Genomic DNA, 24,850 nt, shown 5'->3' on the forward strand with positions numbered 1-24,850 from the left:
GGTCTACGGCAGAATGCTAAAAAACAATATTCCATACGCGCGCTCAACTCGCTCCCTTAAAGAGACAGTATACATATTTCTGGCCGTTACATGCTTTGTGCTCTGCGTGATGTCTGCGCTTGCAAACTAGCCGCATATGTATTGCTGTTTCTCTTATTTCATCTCCTTATTTATTTTAAATTATATTTAGAATTCTTGAACCATTTAAAAGGTTTCTTGCAGTTTATTTTTTTCATGTTTGACCAAAGTTGTGAACCTATTGTTTTTGTAAGTTTCAGGTTCTTTGGTATTATTTATTTTACATTCGATGTTATATTCATAATTGCACTGACTGAACAAATGCAAGTTGTGTTGTTTTTACATGTTTTATGTGTGTTTAAGTGTGCTATACTGGTGCAGAGTTTCAATAAACTTGTAATTCAGTATGTCTGTGTTTAAAAAAAAATGCTTTAAGTCGGTATCAGATCGGTATCGGCAGAGGTGGTCTTTGCATAGAGGCGTGGCTAGGCAACTGCCTTGGGCCCCTCCCACTGCAGCCCACTGTAGGGGCCCCCTGATTAGCTGACTTATTTCTCGCATATTAATGTTTGATGGGCCCCCTACCTAATTTCGCCTTGAGCGCCCAAATTGCTAAGTCCGCCACTGGGTATCGGATCAGTATCGGCCGATACGAAGCCTCAGATATCTGAATCGGTATCGGAAGTGAAAAACGTGAATTGGTGCATCCCTAGTCAATATGGGGGGGGGGGGGGGGGGGGTGTAGGGGGGGCGCAAAAATATTCTCATCTACTAAAGGGGGGCACGGCAGAAAAAGTTTGGGAACCACTGTACTAAGGCATTCATGCAGAGGAACAAGTACAACATTCTGGAATGGCCATCTCAGTACCCAGACTTGAATATTATTGAAAAGCTGTGGTGTCGCTTAAAGAGAGCTGTCTATGCTCGGAAACCATCAAACCTCAATGAACTAGAGATGTTTTTTTAAGAAGAATGGTCTAAAATACCTTGAGCCACAATCTAGACTCTCATTAGAAGCCATAGGAAGCGTTTAGAGGCTGTTATTTCTGCAAAAGGAGGATATACAAAATATTAAGTTAGGGTTTTTTTTTGGGTGGCCAAACTTATGCACCTGCCTATTTTTGTTTAGACAATTATTGCACACTTTCTGTAAATCATATAAACTTAATTTCACTTCTCAAATATCACTGTGTTTGTCCCCTATATGATATACACTGTAAAAGGTTTACTGTGAAATGTACAGTAACTTGCTGGCAGCTACACTGTACATCAATTTAGTTTTCACAGCATTATTGCTGTAAAATGATCAAATTCTTACTGTAGAACCTGTATACAGCATGTTACTGTATATCTGCAAAGCATCATGGTCAAGTGCAGATGGATGATAGCCTGTCGTTCATCCACTACTTTTTAATGTCATGCGATCTACCCACACTTCCTTCGCGATTGACCCACACTTTCTTCGACTGGTCGATCGCGATCGACGTAATGGGCACCCCTGGTGTAAATTAACATGAAGCCGGTGTTTATCAGCTCTCACTTCCACCATTCTAAGGTACTGCTCTTCTACATAATCCTACACTGCACTGGGAGAGGGAAACGTTAGAGAGGCACCTTCCTTAGTTGCTAATGTGCGTTAAATTACCAAAACTTACTCACTGTATATGACATTTTGATAGAATTTGTTATTTTGTAACATTTAGTGGATAACATCATCAGTTTGCTGTAGGAGTAACTGTAACACAGATGAGAAGGGTTTTATATATATATATTCTAATGAATGGCCAATAGGTTCGGCTATCGGAGCATAGTGGGGTGTTTAAATGACACACAAAGACAGTTAGATAAATTTACAGAACTGGCTTTAGTGACATAAATCATAAAACTAACAACTAGGGATGCACCGAAAGGAAAATTATTAGCCGAAACCGAAAACCGAAAATGAGGAAACCAAGGCCGAAAGCCGAAAACCGAAACACCGAAATACATTATGCCAATTATTAGTAAATACATTATGCCAATTATTAGTAGCATTGGATTTATGGCTAACCTCACTAAAATCAAGCCATTGCTATTCAAAGAATAAATCAACTACAAAATTTGATTTGAAAATATTTATTTAGCACTGACATTACAGTAGTGGTGGGCCGTTAACGGCGATAAAGCTGACAATGGCCGACCACTAATTAAATTTAACTCGCTTGCAGACCGTTTTTATCCGAGAGGATAAATATATGTATTTTATACGAGTTAAATTTAATTATAACGGACTGGCCTGAAAGATAAATATAAATTCTCTCATAAAAACGTGACGTGAGTTGCAACAACATTAAACAGCTCAGGTAAACACGCTTCTGAGAAATGTCGTCTGCTCGGCAAAACATAACGGGGCTCAATGTGCTCCAGCCTATGAAATCCCTACGACAGAGAACGGCTGATCGTCTAAGGCAGGGGTGCTCATTACGTCGATCGCGATCGACCGGTCGATCGCGAAGGAAGTGTCGGTCGATCGTGAAGGAATGTGCGTAGATCGCGCCACATAAAATAGTAGTAGATGAATCGCACTTCTGCACTGACGGTTGTATTTTGATTGACATTCACGGTAGCCAATCTGCAATCCACTCAACAAATTACGTTCGCCACCCCCCCCCCCCCCCCCCCCCCCCCCGCTCAACAAATTACGTTCGCACCCCCCCCCCCCCCCCAACAAATTACGTTCGCCGCCACCCCGGTAGATCTCTCTGACTTGGTCACCTTATAAGTAGCTCGCAAGCTGAAAACTGTGGGCACCCCTGGTCTAAGGCAACGAGTTCCATAATGTTTGGTGTAATGTCCTTTGCCTCGGCGCCATCACTGGAAAACTTTTTTGCTAGCTTTATCCAAATAAGCGCGTGCAGGTGGCGATTTTTGCTTGCGTCATCACAGCACATTGTTTCGGCCGTGTTGTTTCGGTGATGAAAGTATTTCGGCCGAAAACCGAAAATGCAAATTTAAGCCATTTCGGCCGAAAATTTTCGGTGGCCGAATTTTTGGTGCATCCCTACTAACAACAATTGTACAAGGCACACAATCATGAAAATAAAAGTACACAATAAAATACAATTGATAATAATAATACTTGGCCAAGTGCTAGTTCTCAGTTTTAAATCCTTTGGGTGCACCCTGGTAATCTGAATTCCAAATGTAATAGACAACAGATTCAATTTCAACTCAGTCTCAACTCAGCACCATTCACATGAGGAGAATTTCCTACCCAGCAGTTGTTATAACGTCCCAAATAAACACTAGTCCAAAAGGTAATGTCCGAAATTATAGGGTGAGACAATAAGGATGAAAATGTCAGTCAGTGGTCATACGCATAACCAACTGTGGGTGAAGATGTGAGTGATACAGGCCTACCACACCGCAGGGTGCAGCAGGACTCCAATGGAAAAGAAGGAATCCAGTTCTTTCTAAGTCCAGGTGGGAAGGCTCGCCATCAGAGTCACAGGAGGAATCCACCTCAAGAATAATCCAGCATAAAAAAAAAACCTGACCGATCTCAATGCCACACGTTTGGGACAACAATATGGCGGATCTCAGGCCGGACACTTCAGCTGAACGGAGAACGAGACGAACTTCCAGGAGCCAATAACCAATAAGAGCTAACGAGGCTAACTAGGTAGCTCTAACAGTGCTCGGTAGAGAAACTGAAGTTCAGTCTTTTTTCCTCACTTCACAACTTCCAGCTTAGAAGTCGGATGATAACCGGCAATTCTTTCTGAAAAAGGGTTTGTTTCAAGTTTGTATCCAGTATTATAACCGTTTTAATACACAGACTCTCGCGCTGCACTGGCTAACAGTCTCATGGCGGACCGCTCTCTCTCTCGCTCACCCACATTCCTGCAGACGTGAGGAAGAAGAGCGGAACTTACCACGGCAGTCTGCATTCGGATTGGTTTACAACACACTGGAACCGAAACTTCCTATTGGCTAGGTTGACCACCTAGCTTCCCCAACCTCTATTTCTTAAAGGGGCATCCCCAGTTTATGTGGGTTACACCCTCCCCTCTGAAAGGTATGTCCGTCCCTGGACATTTGTAATGTGACACTGAGTCACATGGCTTAGACATGCTTGACAGAATTATAGGATACATCCTCAAAACCATTTAGGGAGCTAGTCAGTGCCTCACTAAGACCCTGGAAAAGAGAATTCACCACCATTATCAGCGGATTTCCTAGTTTTACATATTCTAATCCCTTAGGCTTTGTGTGCACTCTTTGAGAGCGACGAAGAGATGTTTCAGCATCTTGAAGTCCATCAATCTGAAACTTTAAGGGTTCAGGTTGGGCAGTAACAGGTGCATTTGCATTACAACACCCATAATCACATGCTGCATCTGAGCTCATCTCAGTATCTGGAGGAGTTTCCTCAGACTGCTGCAAATCCAAACACTGGGGGATCTGTTCACTGAGTTCAGTTCAGGTAAAACGTCTTCTTCGGATAATCTGTCTTGTTCAGGTGAGTTGTCATGTTCAGGTAAGTTGACACTTTCAGGTAAGATGACACTTTCAGGTAAGTTGACACTTGATGTACCATGAATATCTCCAGTACTTCCATCTCCTACAAGGGGCTGAGTTGCTGGAGTATCAGGTGAGAGGGAAACTACAGACTCCTCTGTTTCTGCTGATTTCCGGACTGCACAAGGAGGCTCACTCGACCTGTGAGTTTCAGGCACTACAACATATGAACCAGGTTTTGATGTAATACGAGGGAAAAATGTCCAATCAAGTACATCATCCGAATCCGAGATGATCTCCTCTTTACTCTCAACAGCTGGACATTGTCTTGTTCTGGGTCTCTTGTTCGGATGAGGCTTGACTGTTTCAGGTTCTGCTGCTACTGACAGGAATCCACATGGCAGAAGCAAGTCTCTGTGCAGAGTCCGCACTGGTCCATCTTTACTTTCAGGTTTTACTGTGTAAACTGGCATTTCTCCAGCTTGCTTGAGGACAATATAAACATCCTCTTCCCACTTGTCTGCCAACTTATGTTTTCCACGCAGCTTCACATTTCTTACGAGAACTCTGTCTCCTGTCTGCAAGGTTGATTCAACCACTCGTCGGTCAAATCTGGCTTTATTGCGACTTGCATTCTTTGCTGCATTACTAGTGGCAATACGGTAACTTTCTTCCAACCGAGATTTTAAATTGCCAACATACTGGGAATGAGTCTGCTTACTAGCATTTGTGGGCACTTTGAAGATCAAGTCAATGGGCAGTCTGGGTTGTCTCCCAAACATTAATTTGTACGGGGAGAATCCAGTCACGTCACTCTTTGTACAATTATAAGCATGTACCAGAGGTTTGACAAAGTCTTTCCAGCGGAGTTTATCTGACTTGTCAAGTGTTCCAAGCATCTGAAGAAGAGTGCGATTGAAGCGTTCAACCGGATTTCCCCTGGGATGGTAAGGGGTTGTGCGCACTTTCCTCATGCCAATAAGTTCACAGAGTTCTTTTATGGTTTTTGATTCAAAATCAGCACCCTGATCACTAAGGAGTTTTTCAGGAAAACCATAATGGACCATAATGGTTTTCCCAGAGGCACTTCGCTACGGTCTGTGCTCGTTGGTTTGGAGTTGGTATAGCTACTGCATATTTTGTGAAATGATCTGTTATTACAAGAACATCTTTTGTATTTGAGCGATCTGGCTCTATTGACAAAAAGTCAATGCACACAAGTTCAAGAGGTCGGCATGTTTTAATGTTCATTAGTGGAGCGGCTTTCTCTGGATGTGTTTTTCGGCGAATACATCGCTCACAGGCTTTTACCATTTTCTCTATGGTCATATACATTTTCGGCCAGTAAAATCTGGCTCTTGCCAAATTTACTGTTCGTTCGACTCCAAGGTGGCCCATATCATGATGAAGACTCCTAAGTGCTGTAACTCTTAGCTCCTCAGGAAGCACAAGCTGATATGAGATGTTTGGACCATCCTGTCGCTTACGATAGAGCACTCCATTCTGCATCTCCAACCGAGATAACTCTCTGAGTAACAAAGGTAGTTCGGGTAACTCCAACCTGAGGCTGGGACATGGAGTTTCACCAGTCTCCAAAAGTACAATGACTGCATTGATAGTAGGATCTGATGTTTGTTGTTGCCTCAACTCTTCTTCTGAAAATGAATGGACAAGGGGGGACCCATCCACTTGCTCCTGCTGGAAGCAGTCGGGAATGGCTGTGGACTGGTGAGTCAGTGATTCAACTAATGTCAACCCAGGAGCGGTGGCTTGATCATCAGCTACAGATGAAGTGACCATATGACGTTCACAAATAGCCTTAATCACCTCCTGGGGAACAGTTTCTGGACTATGAGGATCACTCAGATGGTACAGTGTGAACTGCCGGATTCTCTCGCTTTCTTTCTTGGATGCATAGTCATCCTTTGGTGGATCATGAGGTCGGTGAGAGAGTGCGTCGGCATCTAAATTTTGCTTTCCCGCCCTGTACCGAAGACTGAATGAGTAAGTAGAAAGACTAGACAACCACCTGTACCCTGTCGCATCAAGCTTTGCGGATGTTAAAATATAGGTAAGTGGGTTGCTGTCTGTCACTACTGTGAAGTCTGTACCATAAAGGTAATCAGAAAATTTCTCTGTGACTGCCCATTTAAGGGCCAAGAATTCAAGCTTGTGAGCTGGGTACTTTCTCTCGCTCTTTGAAAGACCTCGACTTGCAAAGGCTATGACGCGAGATTGACCATTTTGAACCTGATATAATGCAGCCCCAAGGCCAACAGTGCTGGCATCAGTATGTAGGACATACGGAAGCTGGGGGTCTGCATATCCCAAGACTGGAGCTGACGTTAGCTCTCTTATGATGTCATCAAAAGCTTCCTGACATTGGGATGTCCACCGCTGACCAAAGGACTCCTTTGGGTTGCGATACTCTGAGCTTGTATTTATCTTCTGTCTCTTGTTCAATTTTCTGATTGGTGGATAACCGGAAGTTAGTGCATTAAGTGGCTTTACAATAGTGGAGTACCCCTGAATGAATCGTCTGTAGTATCCAGCAAATCCCAAAAAGGATTGAAGCTCCTTGAGGTTTGTGGGGATCGGCCAGGTCTTTAAGGCCTGAACTTTCTCGGGGTCGGTTTCAACACCTCTCTCAGAAACAATGTGGCCAAGGTATTTTACTGACGTTTGAAAGAATTTGCACTTTTCTGGTGCCAGTTGCAAACCATATGTCATGAGTCGTTCAAGGACACGCTGCAGGCGCTGTTCATGTTCTTCCAGTGATGAGGAGAAAATAATCAGGTCGTCAATGAACACTAAAACTTCTTTTAGGTTCATATCACCAACACACTTTTCCATCAGTCTTTGGAAGGTTGAAGGCGCATTTGTTATTCCTTGGGGCATCCTGTTAAATTCCCAAAATCCAACTGGACACACAAATGCGGTCTTATGCTTGTCCGCTTCTTCCATTTCGACCTGATAGTAACCTGATTTGAGGTCTAGGACGGAGAACCACTTAGAACCAGCGAGTGCAGTGAAAGCATCTTCCAGTTTTGGAAGAGCGTAGGCGTCCTTAATGGTCTGTAGGTTCAGCTTTCTGTAATCCACACACAGACGAACAGAACCATTCTTTTTGCGAACCACAACGATTGGGGAAGCGAATGGGGACTCAGACTCCCGTATGACTCCAGAATCTAGGAGTTCCTGTAAATGTTGTCTCACAGCATCCACATCGTTGGGGTGTATTGGACGGGCTCTTTGCTTAAAAGGCGTCTCATCACTGAGCTTGATTCTGTGTTTCACCTTATCAGTATGGCCAAAATCCAGGTCATTCTGAGAGAAAACGCTTGGCATGGTGTTTAACATCTTTGTTATTCGCTCTTTCCATTCAGTGGATAAAGGTGAGTCTCCAAAATCAAAGCTCAGCTCTTGGGAAGACTTTGCTGGAGACTGGGAACAGTCTGGTTCACTGGCAGCATGTTGTCTGTGTAGCACTTGTACTATAGCATTAACATCTGCCACAATAGTTTTGGGGGGAACGACAATGTCATGAGTGGTGTCATTTCTTAGTACGACAGGAAGATGACATGAGCGCTTGCTCGGTACAGTTACTGCAATTGCTGAAACCAGTAAACCATTAGGTAAAGAAGAAGCTGATGGTTGCTCAAGAATGACGTCTCTTTGCATGTTGAAACGATCAACATGGACAAAGGCTTCAACAACAGCGGTCTGTCTTGCAGGAATAACTTGAGGCAGCTTGCCAGTTAATTTTGCACAACCAAGGCTGCTGTGGTTAAGCTCCTTTTGTCGTATCTCAAGTATTTTCAGAACGGCCTGATATCCATTCAGCAAAGGCCGAAAAGATGAAAGTTTCTGATAGTCAGCATAAAGAACGTCAAGTGTGTTTGTGCCTATAAGCATCTGTTTGTGGGCTGCAGAGCGGAGGTGAGGAATGATCAAGGCCAGAGTGTTAATTTCAATATCAGAGCCAACAAACTCTTTGGGAAAGGTGATGGTAAGCTCAATATATCCTAAATAGGGAACAAACTGGCCATTAGCACTCTCCACTTCAAGCAAATCATTCAAGGAATGAATGGTCAGATCAGAAAGGTGTTCTTCATAAAAGGACTGAGGTACAGTTGTGACTTGTGAACCTGTGTCCAGAAGACAGTTTGTGTCTTTCCCTGCAATGGATACTTGAGCTTAGGGCTGAACGATTTTGGAAAATAATCTAATTGCAATTTTTTATCTATAAATTGCGATTGCGATTTAAAATCACGATTTTTTCCCATTGTTCCACTTCAGGAAACTCTGTTTCGGCATTTTTTATACAGCTCAGATACAGGGTTGCGGGGGGGGGTGTAAACAGAGGCGGTCTTTGCATAGAGGCGTTGCTAGGCAATTGCCTTGGGCCCCTCCCACTGTAGGGCCCCCTTGTCTAGCTAAAGCCAGGTTCACACTACACGACTTTTCAGTCATCAGGTTCTTGTGCCGTTCGCACTATACGACTGGTTGTGCTGTAATCGCAAGTCTTTCAGTTGTTGTGGCTTTCACACTACATGACTGATCGGTGACGCGGGCTCACGAATTAAACGACTGAGGAATCGCCGACTCATCTGGCTGCCGTCCAAAAACACGAGAACACGAAAATGAAACACTCGCGAGAACCAGCAACACCACGAAGAAAATAAAAACAACGTACATGTACTCCACATTTTCGTTATTATTATTTAATTTTTTTACCGTTTAACCACTCCATAGTCCCAAATTGCCAGAATTATTTCATCTCTCCGTTGCAGTGAACATAGATATAGTCAATCACACTATTTCTCCAGTGCTGTCACAATAACTTAAACACAGTCTTGTAGTAAATTTGTATGAAGCTAGACGCTGCTGTTGACTCACAGTCGCCGACTGGGCTAGATATGAAACATGCTAGATATTAAACATGCTAGATATCTGCCGGTCGTCTGCGATGAGTTGGCGGCCACTCGGCGACGGCTCGGCGAGCGTCTTTCAGCAGTTCACACTACACGACTGAGCGAGCGCCGAGTGATCCCCGATTTGCGTCCGACCACAGTTTCTGTCGGCGATCTACAAAAACAGGCGGCGACTGAAAAACCAGCCTAAAATCTTGTAGTGTGAACCTGAACTTATTTCTCGCATATTAATGTTGATGGGCCCCCTAGCTAAATTCGCCTTGAGCCTCCAAATTGCTAAGTCCGCCACTGGGTGTAAAATGGACAAAATTTAAGTATTATTATTATATCGTGATCGATCGATCGCCTGTGGTTGGAGCCAGAGCGAACTACAAATTTTTTAGTCTAAGACGCTCAATGCGTGAGAGTTGGCAGCCCTGCAGGTATAGCAACTTGGCTAAAATATGTGCGTGAGGGCGTTTGGTAGCACATATCCAGTGTGTTTAACAAAGCCATGAAGCCGGGCTTGTTCACTATATTAACGGGCATCATGTCTTTCACTATGAACTCCGTTACTGCCCGAGTTATTTCAGCGTGCCGCTTCGAATTACATCCATAAGGAGTTACACTTTCAAACGGTTCGGTCAGTGAACCCTGTCTGCTGGACCGCGGTCAAGCTATCCGCGCTTTCGCGATTCATCCGTGCTTTAAATCTTATTGCGCCTATATGCGTGATTTTACAGTATTTCGCTGCTCACCGCACACTAAAGCTGTATAAGCGCAGAGAAACACTTTGGCGTATTTGAAGATGCAGTACTGGTCGTTGGCATTTTAGCCTTACAAATATCATACGAGGCTTTGTGGTGTTTTTTTAATGCTGAAGGTTTGTAGTGTTACCTCGCGCCGTAGCAACAGTAGCAAGGCATGTTTTGCAGGGTACCTGACGTTGAGCAGCATCTTTTTAAAAGCCAAAGTAATTTCACACAACTTATGTGCTGCCCCTCTTTGGTATTAGACTTTCAGTTGTGTCAGCTTCTGTCGAGCCTAAAGCCATTGTGCAGCAAGTTAAAGTGCGCTGTGTTAACTTCACTTCTCCACCTCCCTGCCTCCTGCTCGGGTTTGCTCCGTTCGTCCTCGGCTCGGCTCGCTCCCAAGTCACGTGACCAGTTTAAATCGCAGCCTGTGCGATTAGACAATCGCGTTTTAAAAAATCGCGAAATTATCGCAAATGCAATTAATCGTTCAGCCCTACTTGAGCTGTGGTTTTAGTTCCCACAAGGCCATGTGGCAATTTTGACCCTTCTACCTCAACACTCTTTACAACAGATTTCATGGTTTTGGGACTGGAGTTTTGTAACTTTGCTCCCATATGTCCCTCTATGGGGGCAGACACTAGTTTAAATGTGTCTCACTCTGAGAAGCACCAGAGACCTCCCAAGCAGCCTGCTTTTCTTTCAGCTGTTTTTTCTTAGCTGCTACAAGGGAAGGATTTGGCGCTTTATCACAAACCGAAACAACATGGCCATCCTCTCCACATTGAAAACAGTACCAGGGACGTGATCTGCCCTTTGCTCTAAATGTGGAGGGATGCTGATGGGCTGTTTTTGGTTTCACCACATGGGCTTCATGTGTGACTCTTGGAGGAACTGACCTTGCTTTTTGTTGCTTAGGTTGTTTTGGCTTCTGGCCTTCTGACACAATGCTCTTAACCTGAATGCTGAGGTCAGTAATTTGTTGCTTGAGCATCTCAAGATCAGTTTTATTTATCAAATCATTTGTGTCATGTGCGATATGCACTTGTGACATGGTACGCTGCTTGCTGGGGTTATGGCCAGACTTAGCATGGCTAAAATGCTGTCGCATGCGAGTCATTTTTGCAGCCTGTTTATCTTCTTCTGTCCTAAGAAGGAGCAGCAATTCTGCAAAGGTAGGTGGTCTTTCTTTCTTCTGTTCTAACTGAAGGTCGACTATTAAAGCATTTTCCCAACAGCCTCTACAGAACTGCTTTAAAAGCTGTTGGTCAAACTCAATAGCGGACACACCCCCACGTCTCATTGCTTTGCTTAAAGCAGTGTGCAGTCTCTGCAGGAAAACAGAAGGTAACTCTCCATCATTCTGGAATGTGCTCATGAACCTAGCGTAAAGCTCGTCACCATCTTCAACTGTTCCGTACGCGGAGTCAAGCAACTCGAGATAAGTGGAGGGACTAGACTGTGGGCTCAAATGTTTGATCATTTCAGAAGCAGGAGAAGACTGTCCAATATACGATGTGTGCAATGCAAGTCCGACACAGATGGATCTCTGATAAGAATTTCAACACTTGCACGCCATGTATCGTAATCAGCTTCATGGCTTGGACGTGGACTCTTACCTGAAAAAGCTCTTGAGTCTACTGGGTGAAGCAACCTGGGGTGAGTTATCATTGCTGCGCACCACATGCTCAACCACCACTCGCTGAACTACAGGTGGGTTGACATCGATTAGGGGCATAGCAGTGGATTCAGATGAGGCCGAGAAAGCCTGTGGAGGGTTGAGATCAATCAGGTTTTTACTGAAAATGGAAGGGGTAGGGGGCTTACTTAGATCATTTGCTGGTGACATAGTTGTGGATTCGGTAAGTATCACTGGTTGAGGGTTTTCACAAGATAGGACATCTCTTTGGCTGATTGAGTCTTTTTGTGGGGTTGGACTCTGTGGAGCTGAGGATTCTAGGTCAGTCTGAGGTGATTGGGCAAAAACACTTTCTGCAGATGAAACCAGATTTTTGAGTTCCTCCTTCAACATCTCCCCTAATGAATTGCCACTCAGCCTGGCTATTTCAGAGAGCTGTTCCATGTACATCTTAGTAGCTTTGCTTCTGGCATCTACACTGTAGACACTTCCTAAAGCCTTTAACTCATACACAATGCCTGCTTGGGTCATACTCGGAAGCTGAAGAGGCAACAATGGTTCCAATGTCTGCATGGCAGTTTCATGTGCAAACTCAATAATTATGTTTTTATGGTAATCTGACTTAGGATCATCTAAGCGAATATGACGATTAATGGAACCATACTTCTGGAGAAAGGTGGACACTTCCTCATCTACCTCTGACCCTGTTAAACCACTAACAACCACAGAATGGGGAATTTGGACAGACTCCTGGAGTACTACTTCCATTTTTCTTTCTTAGAAAAAGTACCTGGCATGTCCTAACAGGTGTAAGATGTCTGACACTTAAACACACACACACACACGCTCGCCAAAGCTTCCTCTGTAACACAGATGAGAAGGGTTTTATATATATATATATTTTAATGAATGGCCAATAGGTTCGGCTATCGGAGCATAGTGGGGTGTTTAAATGACACACAAAGACAGTTAGATAAATTTACAGAACTGGCTTTAGTGACATAAATCATAAAACTAACAACAATTGTACAAGGCACACAATCATGAAAATAAAAGTACACAATAAAATACAATTGATAATAATAATACTTGGCCAAGTGCTAGTTCTCAGTTTTAAATCCTTTGGGTGCACCCTGGTAATCTGAATTCCAAATGTAATAGACAACAGATTCAATTTCAACTCAGTCTCAACTCAGCACCATTCACATGAGGAGAATTTCCTACCCAGCAGTTGTTATAACGTCCCAAATAAACACTAGTCCAAAAGGTAATGTCCGAAATTATAGGGTGAGACAATAAGGATGAAAATGTCAGTCAGTGGTCATACGCATAACCAACTGTGGGTGAAGATGTGAGTGATACAGGCCTACCACACCGCAGGGTGCAGCAGGACTCCAATGGAAAAGAAGGAATCCAGTTCTTTCTAAGTCCAGGTGGGAAGGCTCGCCATCAGAGTCACAGGAGGAATCCACCTCAAGAATAATCCAGCATAAAAAAAAAACCTGACCGATCTCAATGCCACACGTTTGGGACAACAATATGGCGGATCTCAGGCCGGACACTTCAGCTGAACGGAGAACGAGACGAATTTCCAGGAGCCAATAACCAATAAGAGCTAACGAGGCTAACTAGGTAGCTCTAACAGTGCTCGGTAGAGAAACTGAAGTTCAGTCTTTTTTCCTCACTTCACAACTTCCAGCTTAGAAGTCGGATGATAACCGGCAATTCTTTCTGAAAAAGGGTTTGCTTCAAGTTTGTATCCAGTATTATAACCGTTTTAATACACAGACTCTCGCGCTGCACTGGCTAACAGTCTCATGGCGGACCGCTCTCTCTCCCGCTCACCCACATTCCTGCAGACGCGAGGAAGAAGGGCGGAACTTACCACGGCAGTCTGCATTCGGATTGGTTTACAACACACTGGAACCGAAACTTCCTATTGGCTAGGTTGACCACCTAGCTTCCCCAACCTCTATTTCTTAAAGGGTCATCCCCAGTTTATGTGGGTTACATAACGTTACTGCATAAACGTTAGTGTTGTGTGTGTGTTGGTGTGCCAGCTAGCTGCATTTAGTGAAGCTCATCACTTGTTTTTTGCTAGCCGTGAGTACCAAGTACGGAAGACTTTGAATCTGCACATTTTTAATGTAATATTGTGTTTTCTGAGCTCCGTTGCTTTAACTCGCTTACAGGTTAATCCAGGATTCCCAGCCCAAAAAGGAGGAATTTAAATGTTTTTATTTCTAAAGCTTTTTGTGCTTTTATACAGTTCCACATTTAATAGTGCACCTTGTATTAAAATGTTCAAATGTTCTAAAATGTTTTAAAATATTCAAAGCAATACAATAAATTGAATTTTGTGGGACAACAATGTCGTCTTTATTTTACAGTATATAATCCTTTTTACAGTAATTAATTTACTATATTAAAATGAATACAGTAATTTTAAGCTGTAAAGCTCTTACAGTATGTCACGTTGAGGACCCCGGCCCCTCCCTTTTGGGCGTGTGTATACGTTGTCCACGTGCTTTGTCTGCGTCAGTGGAACTCCGTGGTTGGGGTTATGTCGTGTGAATAATGTGTCTCACCTGTGAATCGTCTCGTAATCACGTGGGGCTAATGTGGTCTGTCTATTTAATGTGCGCTCGCGCAGTGTCCTGTGCTCGTCGTTGTCTAAGTCTGCACGTTGTGGATGCTTGTTTTGTGTTGCTCGTGCGCTATTGCGCAATACCTGTGTCAGAATTAAAGTGACCGTGTCTGAACCAGCGGATTCCGTGTCTCGTCCGTCTGCCGCCTCCCGCGTCACACAGTAGTTTAATAATTACTGTAATAGAAAATACAGCACCCTATTACTGTGATAAAAACTACAGTAAGTACTGTAAGTACTGTGATTAAATGTACAGTATGCATACTGTGAAATTGATTACAGCAATTTACTTACTGATTTTTTTAATCCAAACATTCAATGATTTATAAAGGTAAATCAGGAAAATTAACAAGGGTGCCCAAACTTTCGCATCCCACTGTATATGTCACTATTTAGAATGCATTCACATGTTATTTCGTAACAATGTATTAAATGTTAAATGTGTTAAATGTATTAAATGGCTGTTTTTGTTTCCTAACAGCTGAAGGCCTGTTTGGGAGTGCAGATTGTGATGTGTGTCATGTCAGTGATATTCTTTATTGACAGTTCAAGGCTTCTGACAATAAATCACATCTATTCTTTCTGCTGGGTCCACTTTCACAATGACAGTTCAGAAATAACCACGTGTCAAAGAATCATGGTAATGTAGACCATTGGAGCATTTTATTTGTATTTACAGTCAGTGCTTTACTGTTTTAGCTATAGATCAATAAAATACTTTGATGTGTAGAAATGCAGAGCCTTACAGCCGCATAGCTATTTGTTGAGAAACGAAATACAGTTACAATTTGATTTTCAAGTAATTTTGTCAAAATTCCAGCACTTTTCAAACCTGGAAAATGTACTTTGTAAGAATATAAAGCTTTGATTAACGTTCATGATGTTTTCTCTCTCACCCTTATGTTAATCTATGTATGTGAGCACCGTTTGTGTGAAAATAAGCAGACATTCATAGCTGTAGCCTGTTTGTAGGTAAGAACATTCTGTGCTCCCTCTGTATCGATGTAATTAACCCCCTGAATGATGGAGGGGCAGAGGAGCCTTGACCTGACCCCATGGAGGGAGGGATAGCACCAACCTCACCGGGCACCAATGAGACCTGACGTTCATAATTCTGCCACTAAACCATTATGTAACCAGCAGTAGATAATTATGAGTACAGAAGGGGACTAGTTCTCTCTCACAGATGCTTTTAGCTTATGTTACAGAGATCTCTGCATCTATCCATCTTTAATAAACTTTATTTTACTTTGATAGCTTACCCTAATGCTTCTGACTAGGGGTGTGACGATACACTCAGCTCACAAGATGAGACGAGATTTTAAGAAAACTAAAATGACAGTTGTTGATTTGAGTACTTCTGACTATTCTTGCTCACCACTAAGGTTCAAAATTTCAATGACAAAAGGAAGGTTAGGTGGAAGTAGACTAAGGCATATAATTACATACCTGAAACATAAATCAGATACATTTCTTCAATTAACTCTGTTTTCTCACAGGACCTGTATAGACATATCATGGGAGTGGATATGCTGGTTCATGTGGTTCAAATTGCTCTCTCAGCCACCTTGGCTGCGTTCTGCTGTAAAGTTATTCAGTGCTGCTCTCCGCAGACCAACGTGGTAAGAACCCCACTAAAAGTCTGCTATTCCAGACTTCACAGCAGTTTAAGATCAGTGGTGAAGATTCCTAATTGTACCGTATGTTCCTTCTTTCAGCCTGTCATTGCTGTGAACGCACCACAAGCTCAATGACAGAACACAGAGTTGCAAGCTGTTTAAAATTCTGTGTAATGTCTTCATTTACTTATACTGCATATATGTATCTGCAGTGATGATTTTATATTCAGCATATACAGTTGCAAAGTGCACTTAATGGCCACTTTATTAAGGAAACCTTGCTAGTACTGGATTGCTCACCTTTGCTTCCAGAACTGCCATAATTATTTGTGGCATAGGTTTAAGAAGATGCTGGAAAGATTCCTATGAGATTTTCATTCGGTCTATGCCAAATTCTGACCCTAACTTTCAAATGTTGCTGTAGAAACTGAGACTCATCTGACCTGGGAATGTTTTTCCAATCTTCTATTGCTGTGAGTGTCACGTTGAGGACCCCGGCCCCTCCCTTTTGGGCGTGTGTTTACGTTGTCCACGTGTCATCTGCGTCTGTGGATCTGTGTGGTGGTGGTTGTGTCTTGTGAAAATCTGTCTCACCTGTGGCTCGTCTCGTAATCACGCGGGGCTCATGTGGTTTGTCTATTTAATGTGCGCTCGCGCAGTGTCCTGTGCTCGTCGTTGTCTAAAGATGCACGTCTTTATGTGTTTTGTGTTCTCCGTGCGCTATACGCGCTTATTCGTATTAAATAAATTAAATAAACATTCTCTGCATGAAAATTCCACAACAACGTGCATTAATGAGCAGTTGAACAGGTGTGACTAATAAAGTGGCCACTGAGTGTTCTGGGTACACTCTATACACTAGGTACTGACTCTATACAATGGAGCATTAAGTATTGTAATATTAATGCACTTTTATTAAAAGTTTATTCACACCCTATTATTAAATTGTTATATTATTCTTTGATATTTGTAGACTAACAAAAATTGCTGCACTAATGTTAAATGAATAAACCACAGCAATTTCCTTGAAACTGAGAAATAAACAGTATGAAAATGTAATCACTGATCTTATTTTCTGTCATTGGAAGTGTGCTACGGACTGTTCTACATTAACTTGCAAATGGCATAATGAAGCAATAATACACGAGAGGGAGTGCTATAACGTGTAATATTGGCACTGCTGTGCTGCGGCCGTAGATCAGCTCCATTAAAGTAGGTGCCAGCTCTTTATCGCAATTGTGTCCTACCCTGACTCCCACCACCTTACACAGATATTGGTATATTATTTATTTCAGTAATTCCATTCAAAAGGTGAAACTTGTATATTATACTCATTCATTGCACACAGACTGATATATTTCAGAAAATAAAAATGTTAATATTGTGAAAAGGTTCAATATTGAAGACAATATTAAATAGCTAATGAACTAAAACTGGTCTCTCAGTCTAGTTCTGTATGCTACACAGTCATGGGGAAGAATAACAAGTAGTTATATATTAAGTGCATCCTAAACAACAACCTACAACTCTTACGTGGGTATTTGTACCTTGCACCAATTTGTGGTACTCACTTATTGTTTTATTATTTCCATAGCTTTTAAATGGTCCATCAGAAGACCACCTAGGAAGTTGTATTACACAAAGTGCATCCTAATCAACAACCTACATCTCAGACGTGGGTATTTACAGGTGCTGTTCATAAAATGAGAATATTATAAAAAGCTATTGAAATAATTAGATAAAAACTCACCACCATTAGGTAAGAGGTAGAAATACCATATGTGACTTGTAGGTTGTTGCTTAGGATTGCGCTTAATATATAAGAACTTGTTTTATGATCTTATGATGCACCGTTTAAAAGCTAGTGGCATAATTAGACAAAAACTGACCACCACAAATTGGTGCAAGGTAGAATTACCCATATAAAAGTTGTAGATTGTTATTTAAGATGCACTTTGTGTAATACAACTTGTTTAGTGCTCTTATGATGGACCATTGAAAAGCTATTGAAATTATTGAAAAAAAACAGAGTGCGCAGTGCTCTGGGGCCTTTATGTAACGATCTGCGCTGGGCAGAACAGGGAGGCGGACACAAACGCTGAGAAGAGCGAGATTTATTACAGGGCATTCCATAATCGTAGTCGAAGTCACAGGCAGGGGTCACAACGGGAGAGCCATCCAGATGAGACAGGTACAGGGGCATGATAAAGACAGACACGAAACAAAACCAGGCTGAAATAACACTGAACACAGAACTAACCAACAGAGAGTAAAACACCGGGAACGGGGCACACGAATGCAACAGCGCGAGGGAGAGAACAACCAAACATCCAAAACAACCGACAAGGGACAAGGGACACTCAGGGACTATATATACACAGAACACCAACATGGATCAGGTGCAAACAATGATGACAGGGGCGTGGTAACAAACGAGGAATCAGAGACAACGAGCTGGGCGGGATAAACAGGCAGAGAATAACAAAACCACGGGGAACAGAGACGTTGGAGTGACAGCGGGGAGAGGGGGCGTAGCCATACGTGACACTTTACTACCACCACTTGCATCTGTGTTAATCGTGTTAATGTAATTTGTAGACGGTGCCTTAGACGTTGTAGCGGTCACAATAGTACATTTTAAATAAAATGTTGTCTACAACTTAAAATATGTATATTTTATGTATATGTATACAACCGGGTCTCCCAGGGCCAGGGGGGCCCATCAAAGAGCCCAGCAATTTATTTTTTATTTAAAGTCTATAATTTTTAAATAATTTCATTAATATAAAATTATGTACTCATAATAAGCTCAATGGCTCAAATATATATGTTTTTTTTACCTATCTTCATATTTTCCATTAAGTGCATACACCCCCGCCTCCCACCGAAAAATGGTTTGATCCAGCGACCGTAACCGGCTGGTACCCGCCCAACAGCGGGAAATACAGTGGTGGATAGTTAAAGTAAACAGAAATCTGTAGCGCAGAAAAGAAAGGAAAAAAAATTACCTGACGAGTTGCATTGTGTTCCAGGTTTGAAAAGTGCTGGAATTTAGGCTAAAGTACTTGAAAATGCTTGAAATTGTAACTACTTCGTTTCACAACAAATAGCTGTCTGACTGAACAGTTCTCGTGAAGACGTTAAGATTGGGCGTTTTGAAAATAAACAACCATTAAATAATGTGATAAAAAGCGAATTATTTCGAATAATTTCGAGTATATGTATAAATATTGAACTTAATTAAATTTAACGTGCTGGGAAATATTGAACTGGACCTTGAAAATGACGTACAAATGCTTTAATTCCACCTTGTAAAGGTGTATGAACCCTACAAATATGACTGTTCATTGCGCTGAAGCGCGGCGCGCGCGAAGTTACAAAATTCGAGCGGTGCACGACCTTGCGAACCGACGTGAGGCCCTCGCGCACGGGCGGAGCCACTGCGATTACGTCATTTTCGCGCGAACCCTCGCGCCGCTGGCGACGCGTCAAGTATAAAACAGTCAGCTGTTAGAAACAGCTTTGATGTGTGGCTATATTATATACTATATGACCTAACAAAAGGATCAGGCCCATAGCCAGGGGGGATCGAAGGGTTCGTTCGACCCCCCCCCTCCGCACCCTCCCTCCGTACACACATGCCCCTCAAGATAGGTAGGCTATTCAATGAATGAATTGTTAATCTCCGGTGAATATACAGACGAACAAATAAGGACAGCAACAACAGACTCACAACAAACTTATAACAGTTTTGCCAACTCTCACGCAATGAGCGAGAGACACACGCATTTGACTGTCTTCACACGCCACACATCCGATTTCTCACGCTAAAAAAAACTAGTTTATATACCTCTGATCCACATCTATGATTCAATGAGTTACTAGTTCGCTTTTGACATACACACCACTCCCGTTTGACACCCCCCCCCCGCCCCCAAATCTAATCTCACTAGTGATTTTGAAAAGTTGGCAACCTTGCTTAAAATTAATAATATGTTTAAAATAGTGGTGGGCCGTTAACGGCGTTCATTAATTTGATACTCTTATCGGGCGATATAAAAATTATCGCCGTTAATCTATTCTTAAAGTTGGTTTGGGAACTGGGTCAAAATGGGTAAGCAAACTATGATGACTTTCAACTTGATAGTTTAGCTCGGCTGTATTCCTAACCAAATTGCACAGTAGGGGCGAGAACGAGTTTTTAAACCTGTGAATTACAAATCGTACGTGTTTTTACATGGATGCAGCCACGAAGTCGCCATGTTTGCTTCATGGAAAATTCATTTTTAGGAACATAAAGTGTTACCGGAGCGGAGCTCGGAGCGGTCGTTTTCTGCATGGTCCTAGCGCTAGATTCGTCGCTATTTAAATATTTCTTTTTAACAGTTAAAACTGCAGAGGACCAAAACCGGCTTTTGAAAAAGTCCCCCCCAAATTACGTCCGTGAGGTTAAATGTACTAAATGTTGGCTTACATTTCAAATATCATGTTTAGCTGAATAAACATGTTATCCCTTTTAATGTACAGTATGTAGGCTTACAAATTCATGTTTAACTGAATAAACCGTTGAACACGAGTAGCATACATTTTATTGAGCATGTTTTTTTTTTCTTCAAGTATCAAAGTAGAACAGCTTCCTCAAGCAGTCATTGATGCATTTTGGAAACAGGAGATGAGCCCCTGGTCTAATGCACCCCCTGTATTAAGAAACCCTATCTCAAAAACTGACTTTGTCATTACTTGGGTAGCACGCATATGAGCCATTTTAATATAGATTAATCTAGATTAATTTCAAGATTTCAGTGAGATTAATCTAGATTAAAAAAAAATCTATGCCCACCCCTAGTTTAAAATAAAAGGTTTGAAGTGTGCTCGTGTATTTTGGGGGCATTGGAGTAGAGAGCCAAATGAAGTCCACTTTTGGGGGAAAAAGATCGAGTTAATTAGACGATTCAAGTGATTAGTTGAATAGCCTACTAGGATACTTTTTCAAGATATTCTAATATTTTGAGATAGGATTTTTGAGTTTTCTTAAGCTGTACGCCATAATCAGCTATATTAAAACAATTAAAGGCTTGCAATATTTCAGTTGATTTGTAATGTATCCACAATGTATGACATTTCATTTTTTTTAATTGCATTACGGAAAATAAAGCACTTTATCACAATATTCTAATTTTCTGAGACAGTCCTGTATATACAAGGGAGTCCCTGTCGCAGTGAAGTAGTGTGTGTAGTGCAAGTGCCTTCACATTGTCAGGGATAAGTGGTTGGGTGTGTGTGGGTGAGTGTGTGTGTAGGTATGGAGGAGAAGTCCATCAGTTTAGTGTCTGGCGTTGAGGAGTCTGATGGCTTGTGGGAGGAAGCTGTTGCAGAGTCTGGCCGTGTTGGACCGGATGCTGCGGTACCTTCTTCCCAATGGGAGGAGGGAGAACAGTTTGTGGAAGGGGTGGGAGGAGTCGTCCACAATGCTGGTTGCTTTTGCGGATGCAGCGGGTGGTGTAAATGTCCGTGACAGAGGGGAGAGAGACACCAATGATCCTTTCAGCTGTCCTCACTATACGCTGGAGGGTCTTGCGGTCGGAGACATTGCAGTTCCCATTGCAGCTAGCATTCAGTCTTATTTTGTTACTGTAGAGACTTCCCACCCTAGGAGTGTTTGATTCATGCACCTTTAGGAGTCACTATCAGGCAGGCGTAGGACAGCTGTTAAGGGGGGGCCTTCGCTTATGGCGAAGAGCAGTAACCAGAGCAGAACGTTCCTCTAACTAAATGCATGAAGTTCTGCATGTGTTTGTGAAGAGGTCAGTTGAATGTACATTTTGTAATCTATAATTGGAGTTCTCAGTGGATGAGGAAACCATACAAAGGCTACGTCTAATTCAATCCTCAGTATATAACTGGTTAATCGAGCCGGATTTCTTCTCCCACTGTGACCCGACTTTATGGCAGAACAGAGAGCAGCAGCCATAATTTGAGACAGCACCTGGAAGATGGCCTTTGACTATCTGTTGAATCCACATCCTGAACTCTCTGAATGTTACAAATATAGAGTACTTATGTACTATTTATGTACTTGGAGAAGCTCACCAAGCGCAATCATGTCAGCGTTACCCTCAGCTGTATATGGCTTTAATGCAAGCCTTACAACAACAACGTGGTCCACCTTACCAGCTAGCACAGATTGAAATTGCTGCTATCATAAATCCCCCAGATCTGAAGGCTGGTGACACCAAAGCCTTTCAGAGGTTTGCTTTCAAGGATAAACATCCTTGTGGGGATGCTCACATGACAGGAAGTCCCCAGTGGTAAGCTCCCAAAGTACTTACGGAACTACTTCATGGAGCATCTGCAGATGCAAAGCTGCCTCCTAACCAATAGTCTGCAGTCCAGAATGGTGCACCGTTATCAGCCTAACAAGGTCAAGCCCAAGAGGGACAAGCTGTTCACCCAGAACAGAAGGACCGGCAGTCAAAAACAGCATCCAAGCTATAACAATCCACCATGAGTCAGAAAAAGCAAACAACAGTAGTCTACAGGCCACTGAACTTCCTTAGTTAAGTACCATGCAGAGAAGGACAAAACTTCTTGGTTCTGTAAAAGTATTGAGCACTATCATTCACACTGCCCAAAGATCACTTCCTGTCCCAGCAAGCATGTACAGTACACTGGATCACTAAGGGAAAAAAGATGCCACAAATGTGGTTGCATAAGTCATGATTCAGAGTCATGCAATCTGAAGAAGGCGTGCCATGAGCAGAGGCGGTCTTTGCATAGAGGCGTGGCTAGGCAACTGCCTTGGGCCCCTCCCACTGCAGCCCACTGTAGGGGCCCCCTGACTAGCTAACTTATTTCTCGCATATTAATGTTGATGGGCCCCCTAGCTAATTTCGCCTTGAGCCCCCAAATTGCTAAGTCCGCCACTGGCCATGAGTGCCAGGAAATCCATCTCACGATGCTTCATGGCATAACCTCTTCATCCCGGTGGATTAAGCTACTCACTGTCAGACCAAGCAGAGAGGAAGGGTATCTCTGAAGGTTGTGCCAATCATTCTGAAGAATGAAGGCAGAATGCTGAAGACCCATGCAATATTAGATGATGAAGCAGAACGAACAATCATCCTTCAAGCTGTTTCTCAGTACTTGGGCCTTCAAGGCCAAGCTGAATGCTTGTCTCTCCAGACTCTACCTCATTACGTGGCCCACCTCATTGGCTCATCAGTTAAGTTTCATGTGTCTTCCCTGTCTCAGGTTCATGAGGAGCATCTCACCCAGCATATCTGACCCACACTCATTTGATCACAGCTAGGTCCTCACGGCAGACCTGGAGTCATACATACTGAACTCATATCTTTATTCCTCCGTGGACCACATGACCAGTGGCATCAAGTTCCCGTCTTTGATGGCAGAGAGAATTCAGATGAGTTAAAGCGGAGAACATTTTGTGTTCTCTTTGTAACAACTCCAGCAATGCCAATGCCTGACACCACACAGTTCACTACATGGTCTGGATTGATAAAGGTGACCCAACAGGCCCCACATGGGGTGGCAGAAACTGATCATGCTCCACCATCATTAGATTTAGATGATTCTGAAACACAAATTTTAAGAGCCTGTTAGGCTGACAATTTCCCAGATGAGGCTACTTAGAGCTGGGAAACCGGTGTCACCCTGCAGCAGGCTGAGCATGCTCTCCCCTGAATGGGATGCCGAGACAGGTCTCATCCATGTTGGAGGTCATCTGATCCAAATTGGAGGTCGTCTCCGCCGTCTGGAGAACCCTGACCCATCAAAGATCGATCACATTGTGTTTGGTTCTCACCACCTGGTGACTCGCCTTCTGATCCAGGATGTGGATGCGCACCTGCTTCACCCTGGGCCTAATTATATGATTGCTGATCTCAGACGTCAATAGTCTGAGTAGGAAGGCAGTCTGACATCACTAGAGAACATGTATTCATTACTTGGTGAGCCACTCCTTTGAGATCTTATCCGATCAGGCAATGAATTTCACAGGAGCACAGAACGCATAGATAGGCCTTCTAGGCCTTAGAGCGCTTAGTTAGGCCTTCTTGAATCAATGTTGGATTTGGTGTTGATTTTGAAAAGTGAATCAACATTGATATGCCAACGTTGTTTCAATGTCATACATTCAACCTTGAGTAAACCACAAAACTCACGTTCATGATGCTCAAAATTGCATGGGAGAGAGGAAAAAAACAACTGTATGCCTTAATGAAAAAAGTTCAAAATGTTATTTCTTTTTTATTATATCACAATTGTGATTTTTTTCACCTCAATCGAAATTTGTCCTCCACATTTACCCATCTGTGCAATTAGAACACACACACAAACACACTAGTGATTACTAGGAGGCTGTGGTGCACACATGCCCAGAGCGGTGGGCAGCCCTAGCCCAGCAGCCAGGGAGCAGTTGGGGTTAGGTGCCTTGCTCAAAGTCCAGAGAACTGGTCTTGTGACCGGAGGGTCGTGGGTTTGATTCCCAGACCTGAGGCCATGACTGAGATGCCCCTGAGCAAGACCCTTAACCCTCAATTGCTCACTTGTATAAAAAAAATGACATAAAATGTAAGTCGCTCTGGATAAGAGCGTCTGCCAAATGCCATAAAAATGTAAAAAAAAAAAGGTTAAGTTGGGGGAAATTATATTAATTATATAATTATTACTAAAACTATTGTAGTATGTAGTACTTAAAAATATATATATATTTTAAAAATTAAGATTTTCCTAAACTTATATAT

The 24,850-nt window shown here is 42.7% G+C and overlaps 1 protein-coding gene across 1 annotated transcript in view; it reads left to right on the forward strand.

Annotated features, from left to right (window-relative positions):
- The window catches only part of LOC143474812 (membrane-spanning 4-domains subfamily A member 4A-like), a 29,076-nt gene extending 11,929 nt beyond the window's left edge, over positions 1-17,147 (forward strand). Inside the window, exons 5-7 of the mRNA XM_076972425.1 lie at positions 14,951-15,109; positions 15,969-16,091; positions 16,188-17,147. Of these exons, the coding sequence (XP_076828540.1) occupies positions 14,951-15,109; positions 15,969-16,091; positions 16,188-16,223 (318 nt within the window). The 3' untranslated portion in view covers positions 16,224-17,147. The remainder of the gene's footprint in view (positions 1-14,950; positions 15,110-15,968; positions 16,092-16,187) is intronic.
- Positions 17,148-24,850: the final 7,703 nt, after the last annotated feature.

This window comes from Brachyhypopomus gauderio, chromosome 14 (assembly GCF_052324685.1).
Source record: "Brachyhypopomus gauderio isolate BG-103 chromosome 14, BGAUD_0.2, whole genome shotgun sequence".
Classification (NCBI taxonomy): domain Eukaryota; kingdom Metazoa; phylum Chordata; class Actinopteri; order Gymnotiformes; family Hypopomidae; genus Brachyhypopomus; species Brachyhypopomus gauderio.